This window comes from Arachis duranensis, chromosome 1, assembly GCF_000817695.3.
Source record: "Arachis duranensis cultivar V14167 chromosome 1, aradu.V14167.gnm2.J7QH, whole genome shotgun sequence".
In the NCBI taxonomy this organism is placed as follows: domain Eukaryota; kingdom Viridiplantae; phylum Streptophyta; class Magnoliopsida; order Fabales; family Fabaceae; genus Arachis; species Arachis duranensis.
Window position 1 is genome coordinate 98,837,347 of NC_029772.3, and position 22,240 is coordinate 98,859,586.

A 22,240-nucleotide genomic window follows, 5' to 3' on the forward strand; every position below is an offset into this window, starting at 1 on the left:
TACGCGTCTTTTTTCCGTTTTCTCCCCTTGAGCTTCCTCTTTTTCTTCTTCTTGTTTCAAATTCACTTCTTTTTCTTCTTCTTCTTCACTTCGAATGCTACGTCTTCTTCTCCTCCTTCTTCTTCCAAACCATGATTTACTCTTCGGAATCCGGAGTGTGGAAGCGCGGGTGTTCCTTCCTGCCTACCTTCCCCGTTGATTTCCATAGGGCGACCTATTTCAAGGACTCAATATGGATCGGAAGCAAAACAACACTGTGTTTTGATCTGAAGGAAGAGTGCATGAAGGATGACATGCCTCCGTTGTCGCCGGAACCTTGTCATTATGGATACGTTCTTGCGCCTGCATGCGGTTACATGAATTTGGCTGGATTTGAATCTAGTGAGTTCTCTGTATGTGTCTTTCGGTTGAAGGAAGATTATTCTTCACTAAGGTGGGTTCACAGGCACAGCATTGATCTTCGATCTTTAATTTTTCAAACTGCTTTTGATAGAATTGGATGCCCTTATACTTGTAGAAGTGACGACTTATTCTCTGTAAGGTACGGATACGTTTACAGTATAATACATCTCATTGAAGATAATGAGGATGACATGGGTTTGTTGATACACCTACCGGACAAAGTTGTTGTTCTACCGGTCTCTAGAGGCATCCTCAAGTGTGGCATCACTTTCTCTCTCTTCGATCTGACTCCACCCAGTTGACACCCCCATTCGTCCGTTGACGTTGCCTAAACATCTCCGCGAATGTCCGATCGTGCCATGCGTTATTTTTTGCGCTGCCCATCTGCGTGCCGACCGTACACCAAGCCCGTCTTTATGGTTGCAGCTCACCACCACTGTTGACAACAACGACAGCCACCTCAATGCCAACGCATTGTTCAAAGCCATGTGCACTCTGTTCTCGCCTCTCACGGCTTCGACCGCAAGATTTCATGGCGGTTATCGCTTTTTCCTTCCCTTCTTCCTCTGCCATCTTTGCCATGAACCTCACAACACCACACGATATGGTTGTAAAAGGCTACGTCTACAGCACCATGCTAGACGTGCTGCGAGAAGGTATGCAGCAGAAATTTTATATACGCACGTGGGTGTTTATTTTGCATGTAAATGAGATATTTATTTTTATTATAAATGGGGTGTTTATTCTTCATGTGAATGGAATGTTTTTTCTTCATACAACAGTCGAGGGATTAGAAGGAAGTATAATTAGAACTAAAAGGGAGGGGGATGGTTAAATTTTCCAATAGTAGAGTTAAAAGAATTATTTTTAACTTGATTTGTGGTGATTTTTTTTAATCCTCTGTAGCCTACAAATAAGCTCATTGTTTATGTTGTTCATATTTTTAATTATGTAGTGAAACTCATATAAATAATACTAGTTGACATAAATTGATTCTAATTATACCCTAATAATATCTCATTAATTCAACATTTAATTCTTAAAATTAAAATTAATTTTTCTTTTTTTACATTACATTGTTTAAAAAAAACATTCTTCCCTATCTTTTCTCAAATTCAAAAGTTATCTTACTTAACTCCCTATCCTAATTGAAAGTGAGATATATATAAATAGCAACACACTCGTGAAAGATTGAAAGCAAAGTGAAGAACAACCATGAGTGACAACAAAGAGTTAATCTCTTCTTTAGTGGAAACAATTGAAGGAAACGATTACTTACTCATTCAAATCCTTATTCGCGTGCCTCTTAGAGATATCATAACCTTCAAATGTGTCTCTAAGTGGTGGCTATCTCTCATCTCCGATCCTTTCTTCAGCCGCTGCCACGCCACCGTAAAACAAAGCATTTTCGGTTTGTTCTTAGATCTCGCCCTTGACATTGGATTGTATCAGGAAGTGAAATTCTTCTACGCAGACAAGAAAACCTACCGCTCATCCTTTTCATCATTCTTCTCCAAAAACCCCAATTTACGTTCTTCGCTGACAACACAATCTTGCAACGGCTTGATGCTGCTCGAATCGGAAGACCCCGTATTTATCTATAACCCTACCACCGAAGACAAGAAAACATTGCCCTTTTGCTTTCAATCGTTAGATCCATTAAATTTGCATTACTCTCTAGCTTTTGATCCCATGCGTTTTCTCAGTTATAAGGCTATCTGCATTTTTTATGGCATAAATTCAAAGAATGAATGCTTCCAAATCATGATTTACTCTTCGGAATCCGATGTGTGGAAGCGCGGGTGTTCCTTCCCGCCTACCTTCCCCGTTGATTTTCATAGGGCGACCTATTTCAAGGACTCAATTTATTGGATCGGAAGCAAAACGACACTGTGTTTTGATCTGAAGGAAGAGCGCATGAAGGATGACATGCCCTCGTTGCCGCCAGAACCTTGTCATTATAGATACCTTCTTGCGCCTGCATGAGGTTACATGAATTTGGCTGGATTTGAATCTGGTGAGTTCTCTGTATGCGTCTTTTGGTTGAAGGAAGATTATTCTTCACCAAGGTGGGTTCACATGCACAACAATATTCTTCGATCTTTAGATTTTCAAACTGCTTTTGATAGAATTGGATGCCCTTATACTTATAGAAGCGACGACTTGTTCTCTGTAAAGTACGAATACGTTTACAGTATAATACATCTCATTGAAGATAATGAGGATGACATGGGTTTGTTAATACACCTACCGGACAAAGTTGTTATTCTACTGGTCTCCAGAGGCATCCTCAAGTGTGGCTTCACTTTCTCTCTCTTCGATCTGACTCCACCCAGCTGACATCCCCATTCGTCCGTTGACGTTGCCTAAACCTCTCCGCGAATGTCCGATCATGTCATGCGTTATTTTTTGTGCTGCCCATCTGCGTGCCGACCGTACACCAAGTCCGTCTTTATTGGTGCAGCTCACCACCACCATTGACAACAACGACAACCACCTCGATGCCAACGCATTGTTCAAAGCCATGTCCACTCCGTTCTCGCCTCTCACGGCTTCGATCGCAAGATTTCATGGCGGTTCTCTCTTTTTCCTTCCCTTCTTCCTCTGCCATCTTCACCACGAACCTCACAACACCACACGATATGGTTGTAAAAGGCTACGTCTACAGCAACATGCTGGACATGCTGCGAAATATGCAGCAGAAGTTTTATATACGCACGTGGGTGTTTATTTTGCATGTAAATGAGATATTTATTTTTAATATAAATGGGATGTTTATTCTTCATGTAAATGGAATGTTTGTTCTTCATACAATAGTCAAGGGATTAGAAGGAAGTATAATTAGAACTAAAAGGGAGGGAGATAGTTAAAATTTCCAATAGTAGAGTTAAAAGAATTTTTTTTAACTTGATTTATGGTGGTTTTTTTTTAGTCCTCTGTAGCCTACAAATAAGCTCATTGTTTATGTTGTTCATATTTTTAATTGTCTAGCGAAACCCATATAAATAATACTAATTGACATAAATTGATTCTAATTATACCCTAATAATATCTCATTAATTCAAAATTTAATTCTTAAAATTAAAATTAATTTTTCTTTTTTTACTTTACATTGTTAAAAAAAAAACATTCTTCCCTATCTTTTCTCAAATTCAAAAGTTATCTTGCTTAGCTCTCTATCCTAATTGAAAGTGAGATATATATAAATAGTAACACACTCGTGAAAGATTGAAAGCAAAGTGAAGAACAACCATGAGTGACAACAAAGAGTTAATCTCTTTTTTTAGTGGAAACAATTGAAGGAAACGATTACTTACTCATTCAAATTCTTATTCGTGTGCCTCTCAGAGATATCATAACCTTCAAATCTGTCTCCAAGTGGTGGCTCTCTCTCATCTCCGATCCTTTCTTCAGCCGCTGCCACGCCAACGTAAAACAAAGAGTTTCCGGTTTGTTCTTAGATTTCGCCCCCGACATTGGATTGTATCAGGAAGTGAAATTCTGCTACTTAGACAAGAAAACCTATCGCTCATCCTTTTCATCATTCTTCTCCAAAAATCACAATCTACGTTCTTCGCTGACAACACAATCTTGCAACGGCTTTATGCTGCTCGAATCAGAAGATCCCGTGTTTATTTATAACCTTACCACCGAAGATAAGAAAACCTAGCCCTCTTGCTTTCCATCATTTGATCCATTGAATTTGCATTACTCTCTAGCTTTTGATCCCATGCGTTTTCTCGGTTATAAGGCTATCTGCCTTTTTTATGGCGTGAATTCAAAGAACGAATGCTTCCAAAACGTGATTTACTCTTCAGAATTCGGTGTGTGGAAGCACGGGTGTTCCTTCCCGCCTACCTTCCCCGTTGATTTCCATAGGGCGACCTATTTCAAGGACTCAATTTATTGGATTGGAAGTAAAACGACACTGCGTTTTGATCTGAAGGAAGAGTGCATGAAGGATGACATGCCTCCGTTGCCGCGGGAACCTTGTCATTATGGATACCTTCTTGCGCTTGCATGCGGTTACATGAATTTGGCTGGATTTGAATCTGGTGAGTTCTCTGTATGCGTCTTTCAGTTGAAGGAAGATTATTCTTCACCAAGGTGGGTTCACATGCACAGCATTATTCTTCGATCTTTATTTTTTCAAACTTCTTTTGATAGAATTGGATACCATTATACTTATAAAAGCAACGACTTGTTCTCTGTAAGGTACGAATACATTTACAGTATAATGCATCTCATTGAAGATAATGAGGATGACATGGGTTCGTTGATACACCTATTGGACAAAGTTGTTGTTCTACCGGTCTCTAGAGGCATCTTCAAGTGTGGCTTCATTTTCTCTCTCTTCGATCTGACTCCACCTAGCTGATACCCCCATTCGTCCGTTGACATTGCCTAAACATCTCCGCAAATGTCTGATCATGCCGTGTGTTATTTTTGCGCTGCCCATCTGCGTGCCAACCGTACACCAAGCCCGTCTTTATTATTACAGTTCACCACTACTGTTGACAACAACGACAGCCACCTCGATGCCAACGCATTGTTCAAAGCCCTGTCCGCTCTGTTCTCGCCACTCACGGCTTCGACCGCAAGATTTCATGGTGGTTCTTGTTTTTCCTTTCCTTCTTCCTCTGCCATCTTCACCACGAACCTCACAATGCCGCACGATATGATTGTAAAAGGCTACATCTATAGCAACATGTTGGACGTGCTGCGAGAAGGTATGCAGCGAAAGTTTTATATACGCACGTGGGTGTTTATTTTGCATGTAAATGAGATATTTATTTTTTATATAAATGGGATGTTTATTTTTCATGTAAATGAAATGTTTGTTCTTCATACAACAGTTGAGGGATTAGAAGGAAGTATAATTAGAACTAAAAGAAGGGGGATAATTAAAATTTCCAATAGTAGAGTTAAACGAATTTTTTTTAACTTGATTTATGGTATTTTTTTTAACCTTCTGTAGCCTACAAATCAGCTCATTGTTTATGTTGTTCATATTTTTAATTGTCTAGTGAAACCCATATAAATAATACTAATTGACATAAATTGATTCTAATTATACCCTAATAATATCTCATTAATTCAAAATTTAATTCTTAAAATTAATTTTTCTTTTTTACTTTACATTGTTAAAAAAAACGTTCTTCCCTATCTTTTCTCAAATTCAAAAGTTATCTTACTTAGCTCCCTATCCTAATTGAAAGTGAGATATATATAAATAGTATCACACTCGTGAAAGGTTGAAAGCAAAGTAAAAAACAACAATGAGTGACAACAAAGAGTTAATCTCTTTTTTAGTGGAAACAATTGAAGGGAACGATTACTTACTCATTCAAATCCTTATTCGTGTGCCTCTCAGAGATATCATAACCTTCAAATGTGTCTCCAAGTGGTGGCTCTCTCTCATCTCCAATCCTTTCTTCAACCGCTGCCACGCCACCAAAAAATAAAGAGTTTCTGGTTTGTTCTTAGATCTCACCCCCGACACCGGATTGTATCAGGAAGTGAAATTCTTCTACTTAGACAAGAAAACCTACTGCTCATCCTTTTCATCATTCTTCTCCAAAAACCCCAATCTACATTCTTCGCTGACTACACAATCTTGCAACGGCTTGATGCTGCTCGAATCGGAAGACCCCGTGTTTATCTATAACCCTACCACCAATGACAAGAAAACCTTGCCCTCTTGCTTTCCATCGTTTGATCCATTAAATTTGCATTACTCTCTAGCTTTTGATCCTATGCGTTTTCTCGGTGATAAGGCTATCTGCATTTTTTATGGCGTAAATTCAAAGAATGAATGCTTCCAAACCATGATTTACTCTTCGGAATCCGGTGTGTGGAAGCGCGGGTGTTCCTTCCCGCCTACCTTCCCCGTTGATTTCCATAGGGCGACCTATTTGAAGGACTCAATTTATTGGATGGGAAGTAAAACGACACTGCGTTTTGATCTGAAGGAAGAGTGCATGAAGGATGACATGCCTCTGTTGTCGTGGGAACCTTGTCATTATGGATACCTTCTTGTGCCTGCATGCGGTTACATGAATTTGGCTGGATTTGAATCTGGTGAGTTCTCTGTATGCGTCTTTCAGTTGAAGGAAGATTATTCTTCACCAAGGTGGGTTCACATGCACATCATTATTCTTTGATCTTTAATTTTTCAAACTGCTTTTAATTGAATTGGATGCCCTTATACTTATAGAAGCGACGACTTGTTCTATGTAAGGTTCGAATACGTTTACAGTATAATACATCTAATTGAAGATAATGAGGGTGACATGGATTTGTTGATACACCTACCGGACAAAATTGTTATTCTACCGGTCTCCAGACGCATCCTCAAGTGTGGCTTCACTTTCTCTTTGTTCGATCTGACTCCACCCAGATGACACCCCCATTCGTCTGTTGGCGTTGCCTAAACATCTCCGTGAATGTCCGATCGTGTCGTGCTTTATTTTTTGCGCTGCCCATCTGCGTGCCGACCGTACACCAAGCCGTCTTTATTGTTGCAGCTCACCACCACCGTTGGCAACAACGACAACAACCTCGACGCCAATGTATTATTCAATGTCATGTCCACTCCGTTCTCGCCTCTCACGGCTTCGACCGCAAGATTTTATGTCGGTTCTCGCTTTTTCCTTCCCTTCTTCCTCTGCCATCTTCACCAGGAACCTCACAACGTTGCATAATATGGATGTAAAAGGCTACGTCTACAGCAACATGCTAGACGTGCTGCGAGAAGGTATGCAGCAGAAGTTTTATATACGCACGTGCGTGTTTATTTTGCATGTAAATAAGATATTTATTTTTAATATAAATGGGATGTTTATTTTTCATGTAAATGAAATGTTTGTTCTTCATCCAACAGTCGAGGGATTAAAAGGAAGTATAATTAGAACTAAAAGGGAGGAGGATAGTTAAAATTTTTAATAGTAGAGTTAAAAGAATTTTAACTTGATTTGGGGGAAGTATAATTAGAACTAAAAAAATATGTTGTTCATATTTTTTATTGTCTAACGAAACCCATATAAATAATATTAATTGACATAAATTAATTCTTATTATACCCTAATAATATCTCTTTAATTCAAATTTTAATTTTTAAAATTAAAATTAATTTTTCTTTTTTTACTTTACGTTGTTAAAAAAAAAAAACGTTCTTCCTTATCTTTTCTCAAATTCAAAAGTTATCTTGTTTAGCTCTCTATCCTAATTAAAAGTGAGATATATATAAATAGTAACACACTTGTGGAAGATTGAAAGCAAAGTGAAGAACAATCATGAGTGACAACAAAGAGTTAATTTCTTTTCTAGTGAAAACAATTAAAGGAAACGATTACTTACTCATTCAAATTCTTATTCGTATGCCTCTCAGAAATATCATAACCTTCAAATGTTTCTCCAAGCGGTGGCTCTCTCGTATCTCTGATTCTTTCTTCCGCCGCTACCACGCCACTGTAAAACAAAGAGTTTTCGATTTATTCTTAGATCTCGCCTCCGACATCGAATCGTATCAGGGAGTGAAATTCTTCTACTTAAACAAAAAAAACCTACCGCTCATCCTTTTCATCATTCTTATCCAAAAAAATTTTTACACATAATTAATTGTGATTGACACATGAATAAAACAATTTCTACCATTGAAAAATTTTTGAGTGTCCTTGCTGTAATTCTATAACTTTAAGAATCTTTAAACACGAGACTGAAATCCCATAGTAGACTGAAGACCCAATTAAGTGGAAAGGTTGGTTTTATTGCAGGTTAATAATTTTGTGTGCCACACAATTTATCTCTCGATTCACCCATAAAAAACTCATGATGAAAACTTTTCTTTAATTCCAACACATCCTTCAAATAGGATCTATTTTCCACAATTCAACATTTCCTCTCTATGCTTCCACTAATTGTAAGCAAACAGACTCAATAAGCATTTGCTTCCAGTCTAGATTTTTGTTTTTATCTATTTTATTTTTGCTAATATTGGTTCAAAGGATATTAATTAAATGTAATTTATATCTTTAATGTATTGTGTTTTTTTTTTTCATTAAACTACTCACGCATGACGCATTTATATTTTGAGACCCTTGGACCTAATCTCATTCTTAGTGCGAAGTTAAACCTGGTGCAGTTTGTTTAAGAAACAATTTCATTTGCCATTAGTCTAAGTTTTTGCTATTTTTTTTGTAATTTAAAAGAAATTAAACGAAGAGCAAAAAGAAAAATAAATTTTTTTTATTTAAATAGAAATAGAATCACATTTAAGATTATTCTCAAATTTCTTTTAAAAAAAAGAAAATTCTATTTGACGATGATATAACTTTATTATTATTTTTGTTATAGTGTCCGTCACTGTGTTTGTAATTTTTATAATCAAACGAAAGTTTATACATTGACTTCAATACATGATATTCTTTATTTTAAACACTAAGAGATCAATAAATCCAAAACCGTCTTGATAATTGAAACAAGATTAAACGTCTCCACAAAATCTGTTTTACAAATAACATCTTGTTGACTTATATCTCGCGCTAAGAGATATCCTCTCTAAATAATAAATAATTTTACTTGAAAAATATTATTACTCTCAATTATTTTCAAATATTTTTGTTGTCAATTTTTATTATAATATCTGATAACACAAGTAAAACCAAAATAACTAGTATCATAATTAATATTAAAAATATTTATAGATAAAGAATTTTAAGAACTATTTAATGTAAAAGGAGATATATATATATTTTTATGTATGATCAAATTAGATGAATAATCTACTGTACTTGATGCATAAAAAAAATTAAAAGATTCAACCTAAAATAATTCTACATATCAATTCTTTCGATTTTCACCTTTTAATTTAGGTTGTGATTGATAAATTCTTTGAAAGTCCCTTTCGAAAACCCAGGTTACTAAGGATAAAAAAAAAGGGATAAAAACAGGTGTTTAAAAAGTTTAATAGAAAAATTCTTTTTCTATCAAATTCTATTTTCGCTACTAACTTTTCTATCTATTTCGTTTTCATCCTTCGTTCTTATCACTCGGCTTAATGTATTGTGTTTGTTTTTCAATTTTTTTTTTTGGTGAACTTGTTTTTCAATTTTTGCTCCATCATATTTTGGGGTCCTGAATAGTGGCCCAATGCTAAAATGTATACTTGGGGAAACTGGGTAGCCCAATATCATCATTTTTAAAATAAACTTTGTTAGGTAGACAATAATTTTTGTGAACAATGTGAATAATAAATTCTATAATTATCCAATAAGATAAAAATACACTACCCTCTAAATTATCCATCTAAATTTTAATATTACGATAACTATCCATACATAACACACCTAATAAATTGAACATCCAATATATCTATTATTTACCTTATTTAGGGCTTGTTTGGGTGAGCTTCTAAGAAAAGATCTTTTTTCGAGTTATCTTTTTTTAAAAGATCTTATAGAGAAGTAAAAGTAATTTTATGTTTGGATATTTCATGTAAAAAGGTCTTTTTATCTATCAATTATGTTTGGGTATAACAATATAAAAGTACTTTTTTGTTTATTTATTACATGAAAAACATCTTTTTTTTAAGGAAAAAAGATCTTTTAAAAAAAGATGTAAATTACAGCTTCTCAAAAAAGATCTTTTTTTGATTTTACTAGTGCTTTTATTTTTACTACTAGAAATTTGCCAAACACGTTAAAAAATAAAAAAAAATCTTTTTTCATTGAAAAAAAATCTTTTTTTAACAAAATAATGGCGCCCAAACATGCACTTAATATCTTTATTGTCTACCTATATTTTTTTAATCAAATTTATTCAGTCATAAGTCATAGTACGGTATTTAGAAATTGAAATCAAACTTGTAATTGCCATCTTTTTTAGAGTGAAAGGTGAGAAGTGTCGTTTAGTTGTTGTTGTAGATGAGCATTGAGAAGTGAGAAGTGAGAAGTGCAGAGAAAGACGGAAGCGGCGTAGTGTTCGTCCCTTTGAGTTATTTGGTGCATCTTGGTCGCCATGGTATGCAACCGGTTCCATAATAATTATTGCTTCTTTTTATTTTCCTGATTTGCTGAATTGAACTTGTGAACTGTAAATGGTTTGGTCAGCTCAAGTTGTATTCATATTGGAGGAGCTCTTGTTCCTTCCGAGTCCGAATTGCTCTCAACCTCAAAGGTACCCTACCTACTCTTGCTTCTTTCTTCCTCTCAATATGATTCTCATTTTCATTCTTTTCAGGCCTAAAATATGACTATATACCCGTCAATCTCTTGAAGGGAGAGCAATCTCATCCCGGTTTGTTCCCTTCCTTTTATTTTCCCCCATCTTCTACTAACAAAAACTATAAATAACAAATTGGAAACATGGGGGTTTTATTTAATAAGGGTCAAAATCGTTATCTTTGGCAGTATGATTGGTGTTTACTCAATATTTTATTTGATCATGTTCAGAATTCCTCAAGCTCAACCCTGTTGGTTTCGTGCCGGTTCTGGTGGATGGCGATCTTGTGCTTGCTGACTCCTTAGCCATTATTATGGTCATCCCTTCAACTTCATATCTAAATGCTTTCTTTCTGTACCCCTTTCCCCCTTTGTTTCCCTCATTCATATTGTTGTTTTTTATGTACGCAGTATTTGGATGATAAGTATCCTCAGCACCCTTTGCTGCCTAGTGATATTCACAAAAGAGCAATCAATTTCCAGGTACTCCTGCTCTGTGTCAGTTAGTGGTTGCAAACTCTAATGAATGCGTTGCCTTCTAAGTTCTAATCATGTCATCTCATCCACAGGCTACCCACATCGTTTCCTCCTCCATACAGCCTCTTCAAAACATAAGCTTTCTGGTGTGCATTCGGTTCCTGATTTTCTATTACGAATGAAGGTGCTGTTCCTGGATGTTTCAGCTTATACTTTACACACTATCTCCACTGTTATTTGCAGAATTACATCGGGGAAAAAGTCGGCCCTGACGAAAAGCTTCCTTGGGTACAAAGTGTCCTTAGAAAGGGCTTCACAGGTGATTTTTGATTAACTTGCTTATACACTAAAGGCTTCAAATATACATTTCTGTTTATTTAGGGCATATTCTAATGCTATCTTACTATTACTACTTTTGTTTCAGCACTTGAAAAACTCTTGAAGGACCACACGGGAAGATATGCAATGGGAGATGAAATTTTCCTGGTATGTTGGTATTTTAAGGGGGCAGATGATTCCTTTTCACACTATCAAACTTTCCTATGTATTACCACAGGAGATAATTAATCAACATACTTTTGCTCTGAACTTTGGAGTTTAAATTGGTTGTAATTCAACAAAGAACTCGTTTGATTGTTCATCCAAAATTAATAGGAGTGGCCTTAGAAACAAGTTCTTGCTAAATATTTTTTGGAATATGCTTTTCAACTTAGCGTTACACATCTTAGATTCTTATAAAACATGTTGACTATTATCCTTTTCAGGCTGATGTGTTTTTAGCGCCTCAGCTTCATGCAGCATTTACAAGGTTCAACATTCCCATGGTAGTATTCGGTCCTTCTCGTTTGTTTATCTTTAGTGTAGAATATAAAGGATAGCAATTTCACTTGTATTTCTATGGTACCATTACTGTAGCATCTAATAAAGGCAATGATTTTTACGCATGCCATTTTTAGTCTTTTGTTTTGTCCACCCTCTAAACTTAGGCTATTGCCTTGAACTTTGAGATTCGGTACATTTAAATTATAATGATCAAGTGCCAAACCATTTATAAAGGTGTCTTTCAAGCTAATAATCTGAATGTGGAAGATGCAACATTGATTTAGAGTTGGTTAATATCTCTTTGATAGTGCTTTACTTTTATAAAAGACTAATAATCTGATAGTAGGATTCCACAGAATTGCACCACTTTCCAAAGGTTTGTGCACCACTTGCATTGCAACCAATGTTTGGAAAGTGTAACTGGTTATTCAATCATAAGTAGGTGTAGTTAATAGTGAAATCATCTATGTTATAAATTCTAAAGTTTCGAAATTTATTAGATGTCAAGTTACTTATCTCTGTCTCCCACACAGAATGAATTCCCCATTATGTCAAGATTGCATGAGACGTATAATGCTACCCCAGCATTCCAGGAAGCTTTGCCGCAGAACCAACCAGATGCATTACACTAGTCAAGCCAACAATCTGGGAGCAGTACGCACTTTGGTTGATTTGTAAAATGGATATGCATGTAAGGTAATTAATGTATAAATAAGGTTGATAGGGATATTGCACATGGCACCATGGACAATGGATATATAAATTATAAATACCTTGGTTTTGCTTGTCCATAAAGGTAAGGTTAATATAGATAACCATTGCATATTGTTATTCTTGGACCGAAGATGAAAATATTATTCTTAAATTTAAAAAAAAAAGGAAATAATGTTTGCCTTCCATATCTCTCGTAAAATGTAACCTATGGCTATGGGCTTTCTGCCTTTAACTCTTATAATATCAGAAACTTGAACAGCTGAACTAAAACATAATATTTTGTCCGAAAAACAAGAGCAAAAGAACTAGTACATAATATCGTGCTTTAATTCTTATTTAGAGATTTTTAGATATGAATTATACACATGGAAAAAATATTTTAAATAGTGCCAACAGAAATGATGGGTTCTTTGATCTCTAAAAATCCAGGACATATATATAATTGTTTTTTATTTTTTATTCGAAACAATCCGATAACTTTTTATTTTCTTTAAAAAAATAGTTTGCATTAAAAACCCTAATACTTGACAGTGTTGTTGTAATGAGAAAATAGAACTTGATCGTTTTTTCTTTTGTAATGGGAGCACGAGTTCGAAAATAGCATTGGAAAGATAAGCAAAAATTGTGAAGAATAATCTGTATGTAACTTCCAAAACAGAGGAATAACGTTAGTTAGAATATTAGTTAGTGATGTAACTAACTCAAACTACTTACACTATAGCAGTATCAATACCTATAAGAGTGTATGGATGAAATCTAAGTGTGACTGTGTGAGAGTGAAAGAAACTTCATGTGCTGAAAATTCAGAATCATCCTTACCTCTTCCAAATAATGAACGGATAGATAAATAAAATGGATAAAATAAAACAGTTGATTTGTTTGACCGTTGAAAATGAAGAAGGAAAAGAAAAAAAAATATATATATATATAGAGCGGCGATGTCTGGATAAGAGTTGAATGAAGTGTGCAGAAAGAGAAAGTAGTTTTGCTGCATCTCCATCTCAATATGGTATCCTTATGCAAGCAATTCCACAGTCTTGTATTATATTATTGATTGTTTTGATGTAAATTGAATTGAAAACGATATGGTTTGGTGATTCAGGAGAGTGAAGCTGTGAATCTGAAGCTGTATTCACACTGGATGAGCTCCTGCTCCTTCCGAGTTCGAATCGCTCTCAACCTCAAAGGTATGATATTTATATTCAATTCTACTTCTACATTTACATTCCTAATCAATTCTCATTCTTTCAGGCTTAAAATACCACTATGTAGCTGTCACCGCCTCCTCCAAATCTGACCCCGGTTTGTTCTAAACCTATGCTATGTATTTATTTCTGTTACATGTATTGTTAAATTGCCTTGTTTAAACAATCATCAGAGTTCCTCAAGTTGAACCCTCTTGCTTTAATTCCCGTTCTGGTGGATGGCGATTTTGTTCTCGCTGAATCCTTAGCCATTATTATGGTTGGTCCTCCAACTCATGATTTAATTCCCCTGTTTCTCTTATATATTCAATTATTCATGTTCTCTATGTATGCAGTATTTGGACGATAAGTATCCTCAATACCCTTTGCTGCCTCATGACATTCCCAAAAGAGCACTCAATTTTCAGGTACACCTGCTGCATAATCTTAAGCTCTAGTCCTTTTTGTTACTCGGCTTTCTAATCGTGTTATTCACTCTCCACAGGTTGCACATATTGTTGCCTCATCCATACAGCCTTTTCAAAACATGGGGTTCTTGGTACCTATCATGTTCATGCAACCCGTTTTTTTATGCAACAGTGTGTATCAAACAGTAAAAATGTTACATGCACACCAAAAAATCAGTCACCAAATTAATTACTATGTATTTGTGTATAGATATTTATGTTGTTTAACTCATTTTCAATGTCCATTTTGTCTTTCAATATGTATTCTATATTGATGGTTGATTTTTAATGCACACCTAACATCATTGATCAAACAGCTTAATTTTATGTTTTGCAGAATAACTTCATCGAGAAAAAGGTTGGCCCTCATGAAAAACTTCCTTGGGCACAAAGTGTCATTAGAAAGGGCTTCACAGGTGACACTTCACTGAATACCATTAAGATATATTCTGGTTTCTTACTTCCAAGCCAATTATTCATTTGAGTGGTTTTTTTTTCTTGCCTTAATTAAATGCTGCATATTTTGCATTATTTTCAGCACTTGAAAAGCTACTGAAAGATCAGGCAGGGAGATATGCCACTGGAGATGAAATTTTCCTGGTATGTGACCGACTACAAATTCAGTTATCACAAGCTTTTAAAAATTAATAGGATTAGCTGTGTCAACAAGAACTCGGCCCAGTCCCAAGCCGAAAAAACTAGGAGGGTTGTTCGGTGTGCTACTGCCAATGTAAAACAATGTCGCATCCCAATACATGGCCACGAGCCCATGACACAATGATGTCCTTGAAGCCATGTTGGGTTGTGTTAGGCCTGCGACAGCCAACATAAAACAAGGTCGCATCTCAAAGCATGGACACGACGCAATGACGTCTTGATCCATTTAGCCTATCCCACTTGATGGGAAAAGGCTTTGTTAAATAAATAAGCTAGCTGTGTCAACAAGCTTCTTGGTATATCTTTATAGGCTGCTGGTTAATGCTAGTTTCACACCAGTGCTACTTTCAATTAATATGACATGTTGATTATCCTTTGCAGGCAGATTTGTTTTTAGCACCTCAACTGTATTCAGCATATAAGAGGTTCAACATTTCCATGGTAGTATTCTGTGTATTAATTACCCCATAAGAAATATGTTATCCATGTTTGACATGATATGATATCTTTTATAAATTCCAAAAACATTTCCAGAGAAGCAGCAAGATGCTGTAAACTCTGATTGAATTGATTCATGCTATACAATGAACACAGATCATCATATCATTTGATGGATAACTTTGACGACTCCTTAAAATGTAAAGGCTTGACTCTTGAGTCTTGAGCAAGTTACCGTCAACGTTGGGAATCCAGTGAGACATGCTCAATGTTGTCGAAAATCAACCATGTGGATGAATATTATTGGCCAAAGATTTGCGCTGAAACGTTCAAAGACAAAGATAGAACACACTTTTTCTCTCCTATGCATAGAGAACAACTTCCTACAAAGGATATATAAATTTAGCCCTTTTCTAATTTAATATGAATGTGAGATAGTACCAAGTCGGTGATAGTACTTAAGTCTTATTGGCCAGTGTTTATTGTTTTTCATTTAAATGTTTCAGATTTCAATAATGAATAAATAAAAAACATGAAGTGGAACTTGTTATAGTTGACTGACTTTTGGAATAGACAAATGAGGAAGGGTGTCAAAGTAGATTAGTATACTACTCTCTATCTTCAATTATTTGTTTGAATATAATACCAGTTACAAGTGATGTACACTGTGAAGGAAAACAAGAAGTAATAACATATATGTAAATATAAGAACCAGAAATAAGCAGCAGCATGTATATGTAAATATCAGCAGACGAAAAAGAAAAAGAAGAACAACTGCAATAAACTCAAATAAGCTCTTAGGGACTGAAATAATGGTGCAATAAATGCTAAGCATTAAAATGGAATAGTTGGTTGAATTGATGCCATGACATTCAAAGGTGATCTACATAGCTAGCTAAGTAGCACTCCTAGGTCGATGGTGGACCAAACCTTTTTGTACTACTTATAAACTTCACTATTCAATTCAGTGTCTCATTGTTCTTATCTGAGTAATATTTCTTGGTCTTCTAATAAGACAACATGTCAATGCTGCATAATTAACTGTATTATATACTGTATTGTCTTCTTTTTAATATATTCCAAAGGCGACTTATTTAACGCGTGCTCTAGAAACATTTTTATTCTTGAGTTTTATATATATTTTTTAACTATTGAAAATGAAAATAAGTGTTTTTAATTGTACATAGAACACGTACTAGGACCACTGCAGGAAAATGCAAGAATTTGTCTGTCTTTGCTGGTCCTAACTGTATTACTATTGGGTATTTATAGTCAAGCTGTTCATTATGTAGCTGATACTCCGAGATTCCAAAACAAAAACATTACTTCAACATTTCTAGATTCAATGTGACAGAAAATGAGAAAATAAGAACAAAAACAATTTCAACATCCAGTTAAGCATTTCTTGACTTTTCTTTCTACTCTTTTGGCAGCTAATTCTTGACTTCTCCTGTATTATTGAATGAGGTGGTGCGTGAATTCGGATATGAAAGACGGATACCAAGGAAGAGTTATCAGAGTTGAAGGTTTTAGAGAGCTAGCTCTTTGAAGTTGATAATGAGAGAAAGAATACTAGTTCTTCTGCTGCTTGTTTTTAATTATGTTGCAAAAGGAGAAACTGCTGATGAGGATTGTGAGTTCAGTTTACTAGCTATATAACATCCTATGTATCATATCCCCTTCATAATTTTTGAATGTATTATTTAGTATAAGGTTCTTTTATTAAATATTTGTCATCCATAGAACTTAGTCATTTCAAAACCAGAAGCACCAGAGTTATTTTAATTGTTAAGAAACTAAAACTGTGTCCTCAAGTTCTAGGAAGAGTCTGTTACTGTTAGTATTAAACATTTCTGCAGAACATCATGACCTTGTCTCTGTACTTTCTAATGCAGTGGTCACTCTAAAGTCTCTTATGGATACCTTGAAGAAAACCCCTCCTAATTGGGAGGGTTCGGATCCTTGTGATGTTTGGGATGGAATTAAGTGTGAGAATTCACGTGTTACATCCATGTAGGTTCTCTCTTTCAATGATCACACTCAGTTGCTTCCTTCTCCTGGATTTACTGTTAAGAGATTAACCTGCTATCATTTCAGAACATTGTCAAGCATGGGTTTGGAAGGTGAACTTTCTGGAGATATCGGATCACTATCCGAATTGGAGACTTTGTAAGTATTTTGTTTTCGTTGCTTGTATACATTTCATTTCAGTGTTTTCTTGCTAGCAGTTTGTGTGCAGTTTCCACTCTATTTGAATCTGTATTTTTTTTTCCAACTAGGGATCTTTCTTACAACAAGGACTTGACTGGGCCACTTCCAAGAGCCATTGGAGAGTTGAGGAAACTGTCAACCTTGTAAGACAGTACTGGTTGTTCAATTAGTATCATAAATCTGAATTGATTTTGATGAAACAATTCTTAACAAAGAAAGATGGTTTCTCGTTTATCTTCAGAATTCTTGTTGGCTGTAGTTTCAATGGTCCTATTCCGGATGAAATTGGATTTCTGCAGGAGCTTCGCTTTATGTAAGGATTGTCAACTTTGTTATCTGGTGAAAGTATCTAGAAATGTATTCTGGTTGGTCTGACTGAAAAGTCACTGAATGGTTGCTTCATGTTTAAGAAACTTGTTTATATTTTCTATCAGAGGCCTTTTCCTTAGTATCTTTATCTTTTGTAACTTAATGATTTCTTGGATCATGGTCTAAATCAGTTACTTTGAATTGCAGATCCTTAAATTCCAATAGCTTCACTGGGAGGATTCCACATTCTATTGGTAATCTATCCAACCTATATTGGTTAGATTTAGCTGACAATGAGCTTCAAGGACCTATACCAATTTCTAGTGGCAGTGTACCTGGTCTTGATAAGTTGCACCATGCCAAACATTTGTGAGTCAACTCTTTTATTTTCTGCAATAAATGGCTTACTACTTTTATGCAGAAAAATCCATCTAATACATGTTACATGCAGTCATCTTGGGAAGAATAATCTCTCAGGCAATATTCCTCCTCAACTTTTTAGCTCGGAAATGGCTCTGATTCATCTGTAAGATTCTTCTAATTTTTTTTTCATATAGAGTGTGCCATTATAGTGACACTATTCCATTGTGTTGGTTTTCCAAGTAAAATTATGTACTTATCTACGTGAAGAACTTTTTGGTCAGGCTTTTGGAAAGCAATAATCTCATAGGCAAGATTCCATCTACACTTGGATTGGCTAAGAACCTGGAGGTCTTGTGAGTGTCAATTTTTTCTTTTGTTTAAAAAAAAAAGATTCAATGCCTTTTGCTTTTGTCATTAATGTGCTTCGTGGTACAGGCGCTTGGATGGTAATTCTTTAAGTGGACCTGTGCCTTCAAACATCAACAATCTTACCAATGTTCAAGAGCTGTAAGCATACAAATCAAACATGCTAACACTTTTTTTTTCCCTTTTTATACTGTTTCTGAGAAAGTGAGCTTTGTTAGTTTTAAGTCTTAACTTTGAACTTTATGCCGGTCAGGTACTTGTCGAACAATAAACTTTCAGGCACCCTGCCCAGCCTTAGTGATATGAGTGCCCTCAACTACCTGTAATTTTGCATAACATACATCTTTTGTAATTGGATTTTTACTGTTGTTATCATTGAGATATATTTTTTACTTCATGACACCAATCCCAAGTAACTTCAATTCTGTTTTTGGAGGGATTTGAGCAACAACACTTTTGAGCCACTGGATTTCCCGTCGTGGATTTTGACTCTTACTTCTTTAACAACATTGTATGTCTTTCCTTGTGCACTTCTTTGATCTCTCAGTACTGTATGTGTTTTCCTGCTATGAATCAGCTCTTGTTTTCATGGCAGAAATATGGAGAACACACAACTTCAAGGAGAGATTCCTGATTCTTTGTTTAGTTTAGTCAGTTTGCAGACTGTGTAAGCACACCTATCTTGACTAGTATAGTTTTCCATACAAGTAGTTACACACTAAAATATGATTGCAGGGTGTTAAAAGACAACAAAATAAATGGAACCTTGAATGTTGGCTCCACCTACAGCAAGCATCTGCAACTTGTTGATCTTGAAAATAATGCAATTGACAATTTTGAGCAAAAACATGACCATTTAAGTGTCAAGATAATGTAAGCCAAAACTTTTGTATCTGCCATTGCATACTATTGTTTGAGATTCATTACTGCTGTATGCAGTAGTAGACCTAAATATGGGTTCACTCGCCTGCAGGCTTAAGGGGAACCCAGTTTGCTATGAAACTGTAGAGGGGATAGCTACTCCCTACTGCTCCGATAATCAGGCTAATCAACTGTCATATAGAACTCCATGGAATAACTGTCAGCCTAGTACCTGCAGTTTGGGACAGGTTGCTAGCCCCAACTGTGAATGTGCTTATCCATATACAGGAACTTTAACTTTCAGAGCACCTTCCTTTTCAGACCTTGGAAACAAGTCTTACTTCCAACAGCTTGAGAAGGGTCTAATGCAATCTTTTGAGTCTCATCATCTACCTGTTGATTCTGTTTTGTTGAGTCATCCAACTGAGGATCCAGATCACTATCTTGAATTGAGTTTACAAGTCTTCCCAGCAGGGCAGGATCGTTTCAATCGAACAGGGGTTTATACCATTGGTTTTCTGCTAAGTAACCAGACTTTTAAGCCTCCTAAAGTTTTTGGACCATTTTACTTTGATGCAGATAAATATGAACACTTTGGGAACTCAGGTAAGTCTGTTTCCTTCCAACATGGTTAACTTATTAGTAATATAGCGAATATAATTACCCAGAAAGCTCAGTCTCTTACTTTCTCTTGATGCACAAGGTACTATGGAGTCAAGCAAATCAGTTAACATTGGAATCATAGCTGGAGCAGCAGTTGGTGGTTGTGTGCTGGTAGTGTTATTAGTGGTAGCAGGTGTTTATGCTTTCTGCCAAAAGAAAAGAGCCGAAAGGGCAATTGGACAAAGCAATCCTTTTAGTAAGTTAGCATTGAGTTGCAGCATTGTGGTGGATCAAGCATCCATCTATGAATTTTCTTACATATTTAAATTTAACAAAATGCAGGACGATGGGATACAGCTGAGAGTAAGGGTGACATGCCTCAGTTGAAAGAAGCACGTCGGTTTTCTTTCGATGAGCTTAAAAGATACACCAGAAATTTTTCTCAAGCCAATGATATTGGATCTGGGGGTTATGGGAAGGTCTTTATTTTTATTTCACTTTGAAAGATACAATGTCTACAACATAGTAAGTTCATATTTGTTCATGATAATGAAAATGTTGACACTACTTCACAGGTTTACAAGGGAACCCTCCCCAATGGACAATTGCTAGCAATAAAAAGAGCTCAAAGAGAGTCCAAGCAGGGACGGCTTGAGTTCAAAGCTGAGATTGAGCTCCTATCAAGGGTCCACCACAAGAATCTTGTTACCCTTATAGGATTCTGCTTTGAGCATGACGAACAAATGCTGGTATATGAGTTTGTTCCAAATGGAACATTAAAGGACACTCTCACAGGGAAATCAGGGATTAGATTGGATTGGGTTAGAAGGCTAAAAGTTGCACTTGGAGCTGCACAGGGTTTGACTTATCTTCATGAACTTGCTGATCCTCCCATCATACATAGGGATATCAAATCAAACAATGTTTTGCTGGATGAGTGCCTAAACGCCAAAGTTGGTGATTTTGGTCTCTCCAAGTCTATTGTTGATCCCGAAAAAGATCACGTTACCACTCAAGTTAAGGGAACAATGGTGGGTATATACTATCTTCTACTTGTACACTACCATGTTCATTTTACAAAAATGTTAATACTTAACAGTAAGAAATGGTGTTGTGGCAGGGTTACCTGGATCCAGAGTACTATATGAGTCAACAACTGACAGAGAAGAGTGATGTATATAGCTTTGGAGTGCTGATGTTGGAGATTATATCTGCAAGAAGACCAATAGAAAGAGGGAAGTACATTGTGAAAGAGGTTAGAAATGCAATGGACAAGACAAAAGTGCTTTGTGGTCTGCATGAAATTATTGACCCCAGCATTGGTCTAGGGGCCTCTAGCAGCATTGGGCTTGTTGGTCTGGACAAGTTTGTGGATTTGGCTATGAAATGTGTTTCAGATTCAGGTGTTGAGAGGCCAAAGATGAGTGAGGTTGTGAGAGAACTAGAGAATATATTGCATCATTCATTAGCAGCTGGTGGTTCAAATGATGAATCAGGTTCCATGATTTCTTCCAGTTATGAAGAAGTTAGCAGAGGTAGTTCTAGTTGCCATCCTTACAGCAGTGAGTCCTTTGATTTGAAAGCTGCACTTTCATATCCAAAAGTGGAACCCAAGTAACTAAGTCACTCTTCACTTCCAAGTCAACTTGTTTATCATCTAAGTGTATATAACATAATATAGCTGTTAGCTAATTATGATAGATATTATTGTTGTGTTATAAAAAGAAAACATATATTCATATTACAAGAGTGAGTAGGTTGCAGCTATGAAAAGACCAACTTTACTACAGAAGAATAATCTAATCAGAGTAAGTACATAATTTCTAACTAATTCATTTATCATCATCAAATTAGCTATACCTCAGGATAAGGGTTCAATATTCTCATATAAATCTCCACATGCATTCAATTCTTGCCTTGTGGAGCTGCTTCCAATCCTTTCAACCTTACCCACTCTCCATTATACTGCTCATATCTTCATATAGGAAAAGGGCACCTTTAACATGTGCACTAATTATAGTCACATGCACATCTTTCTAAGATAGCATGTGAAATTTTTAACTTTTAGTTACGTCTCACTTAACTTGAACACAGATATGTACATCCATCAACTCCCTGATTCTCCACCTTTGCCATTTTCTTCTGT

General features: G+C 35.9%; 4 protein-coding genes across 5 annotated transcripts; all 4 read left to right on the forward strand.

The window, feature by feature from the left end:
- Positions 1-1,617: 1,617 nt before the first annotated feature.
- LOC107466971 (F-box protein At5g07610-like) lies at positions 1,618-2,388 on the forward strand. The gene has a single exon (XM_016085970.1). It carries the CDS (start codon positions 1,618-1,620, stop codon positions 2,386-2,388), a length of 771 nt encoding a protein of 256 aa, XP_015941456.1.
- Positions 2,389-10,258: 7,870 nt separating this feature from the next.
- LOC107465739 (glutathione S-transferase zeta class) lies at positions 10,259-12,704 on the forward strand. Its single transcript, XM_016084716.2, has 10 exons — positions 10,259-10,422; positions 10,512-10,578; positions 10,642-10,698; positions 10,854-10,939; positions 11,034-11,105; positions 11,192-11,245; positions 11,343-11,418; positions 11,524-11,585; positions 11,864-11,923; positions 12,455-12,704. Exons 1-10 carry the CDS (start codon positions 10,420-10,422, stop codon positions 12,551-12,553), a joined length of 636 nt encoding a protein of 211 aa, XP_015940202.1. The 5' UTR covers positions 10,259-10,419; the 3' UTR covers positions 12,554-12,704.
- Positions 12,705-12,861: 157 nt separating this feature from the next.
- Positions 12,862-15,470, forward strand: LOC107466961 (glutathione S-transferase zeta class). 2 transcript variants are annotated; one of them, XM_052260210.1, is made up of 9 exons: positions 12,862-13,644; positions 13,738-13,822; positions 13,887-13,937; positions 14,014-14,099; positions 14,176-14,247; positions 14,325-14,440; positions 14,624-14,702; positions 14,825-14,886; positions 15,325-15,470. In XM_052260210.1, the coding sequence occupies exons 1-8, from the start codon at positions 13,642-13,644 to the stop codon at positions 14,840-14,842; spliced, it is 510 nt and encodes a 169-aa protein (XP_052116170.1). In that variant the 5' UTR covers positions 12,862-13,641; the 3' UTR covers positions 14,843-14,886; positions 15,325-15,470. The 2 variants fall into 2 exon arrangements, with proteins under 2 accessions (XP_052116170.1, XP_052116168.1); XM_052260208.1 differs by having other exon boundaries at positions 14,325-14,378.
- Positions 15,471-16,664: 1,194 nt separating this feature from the next.
- LOC107465698 (leucine-rich repeat receptor protein kinase HPCA1) lies at positions 16,665-21,925 on the forward strand. Its single transcript, XM_016084672.3, has 18 exons — positions 16,665-17,014; positions 17,277-17,394; positions 17,479-17,550; positions 17,661-17,735; positions 17,834-17,905; positions 18,109-18,270; positions 18,353-18,427; positions 18,546-18,617; positions 18,700-18,771; positions 18,884-18,952; positions 19,067-19,141; positions 19,226-19,297; positions 19,366-19,503; positions 19,604-20,097; positions 20,195-20,350; positions 20,437-20,573; positions 20,670-21,125; positions 21,215-21,925. Exons 1-18 carry the CDS (start codon positions 16,939-16,941, stop codon positions 21,710-21,712), a joined length of 2,889 nt encoding a protein of 962 aa, XP_015940158.1. The 5' UTR covers positions 16,665-16,938; the 3' UTR covers positions 21,713-21,925.
- The last annotated feature ends 315 nt before the right edge of the window (positions 21,926-22,240 follow it).

Bases quoted from the DNA above. Each gene is read 5' to 3' on its own strand.
- LOC107465739 (XM_016084716.2), top strand. The intron at 10,579-10,641 runs GTACCCTACCTA...CATTCTTTTCAG, and splicing joins AATTGCTCTCAACCTCAAAG to GCCTAAAATATGACTATATA. The intron at 11,924-12,454 runs GTAGTATTCGGT...TCTCCCACACAG, and splicing joins CAAGGTTCAACATTCCCATG to AATGAATTCCCCATTATGTC.
- LOC107465698 (XM_016084672.3), top strand. From the start codon at position 16,939: ATGAGAGAAAGAATACTAGTTCTTCTGCTGCTTGTTTTTAATTATGTT. The intron at 17,015-17,276 runs GTGAGTTCAGTT...TTTCTAATGCAG, and splicing joins AGAAACTGCTGATGAGGATT to TGGTCACTCTAAAGTCTCTT. The intron at 17,395-17,478 runs GTAGGTTCTCTC...CTATCATTTCAG, and splicing joins AATTCACGTGTTACATCCAT to AACATTGTCAAGCATGGGTT.
- LOC107466961 (XM_052260208.1), top strand. The intron at 14,248-14,324 runs GTACACCTGCTG...CACTCTCCACAG, and splicing joins AAAGAGCACTCAATTTTCAG to GTTGCACATATTGTTGCCTC. The intron at 14,379-14,623 runs GTACCTATCATG...TATGTTTTGCAG, and splicing joins TTCAAAACATGGGGTTCTTG to AATAACTTCATCGAGAAAAA.
- LOC107466971 (XM_016085970.1), top strand. From the start codon at position 1,618: ATGAGTGACAACAAAGAGTTAATCTCTTCTTTAGTGGAAACAATTGAA.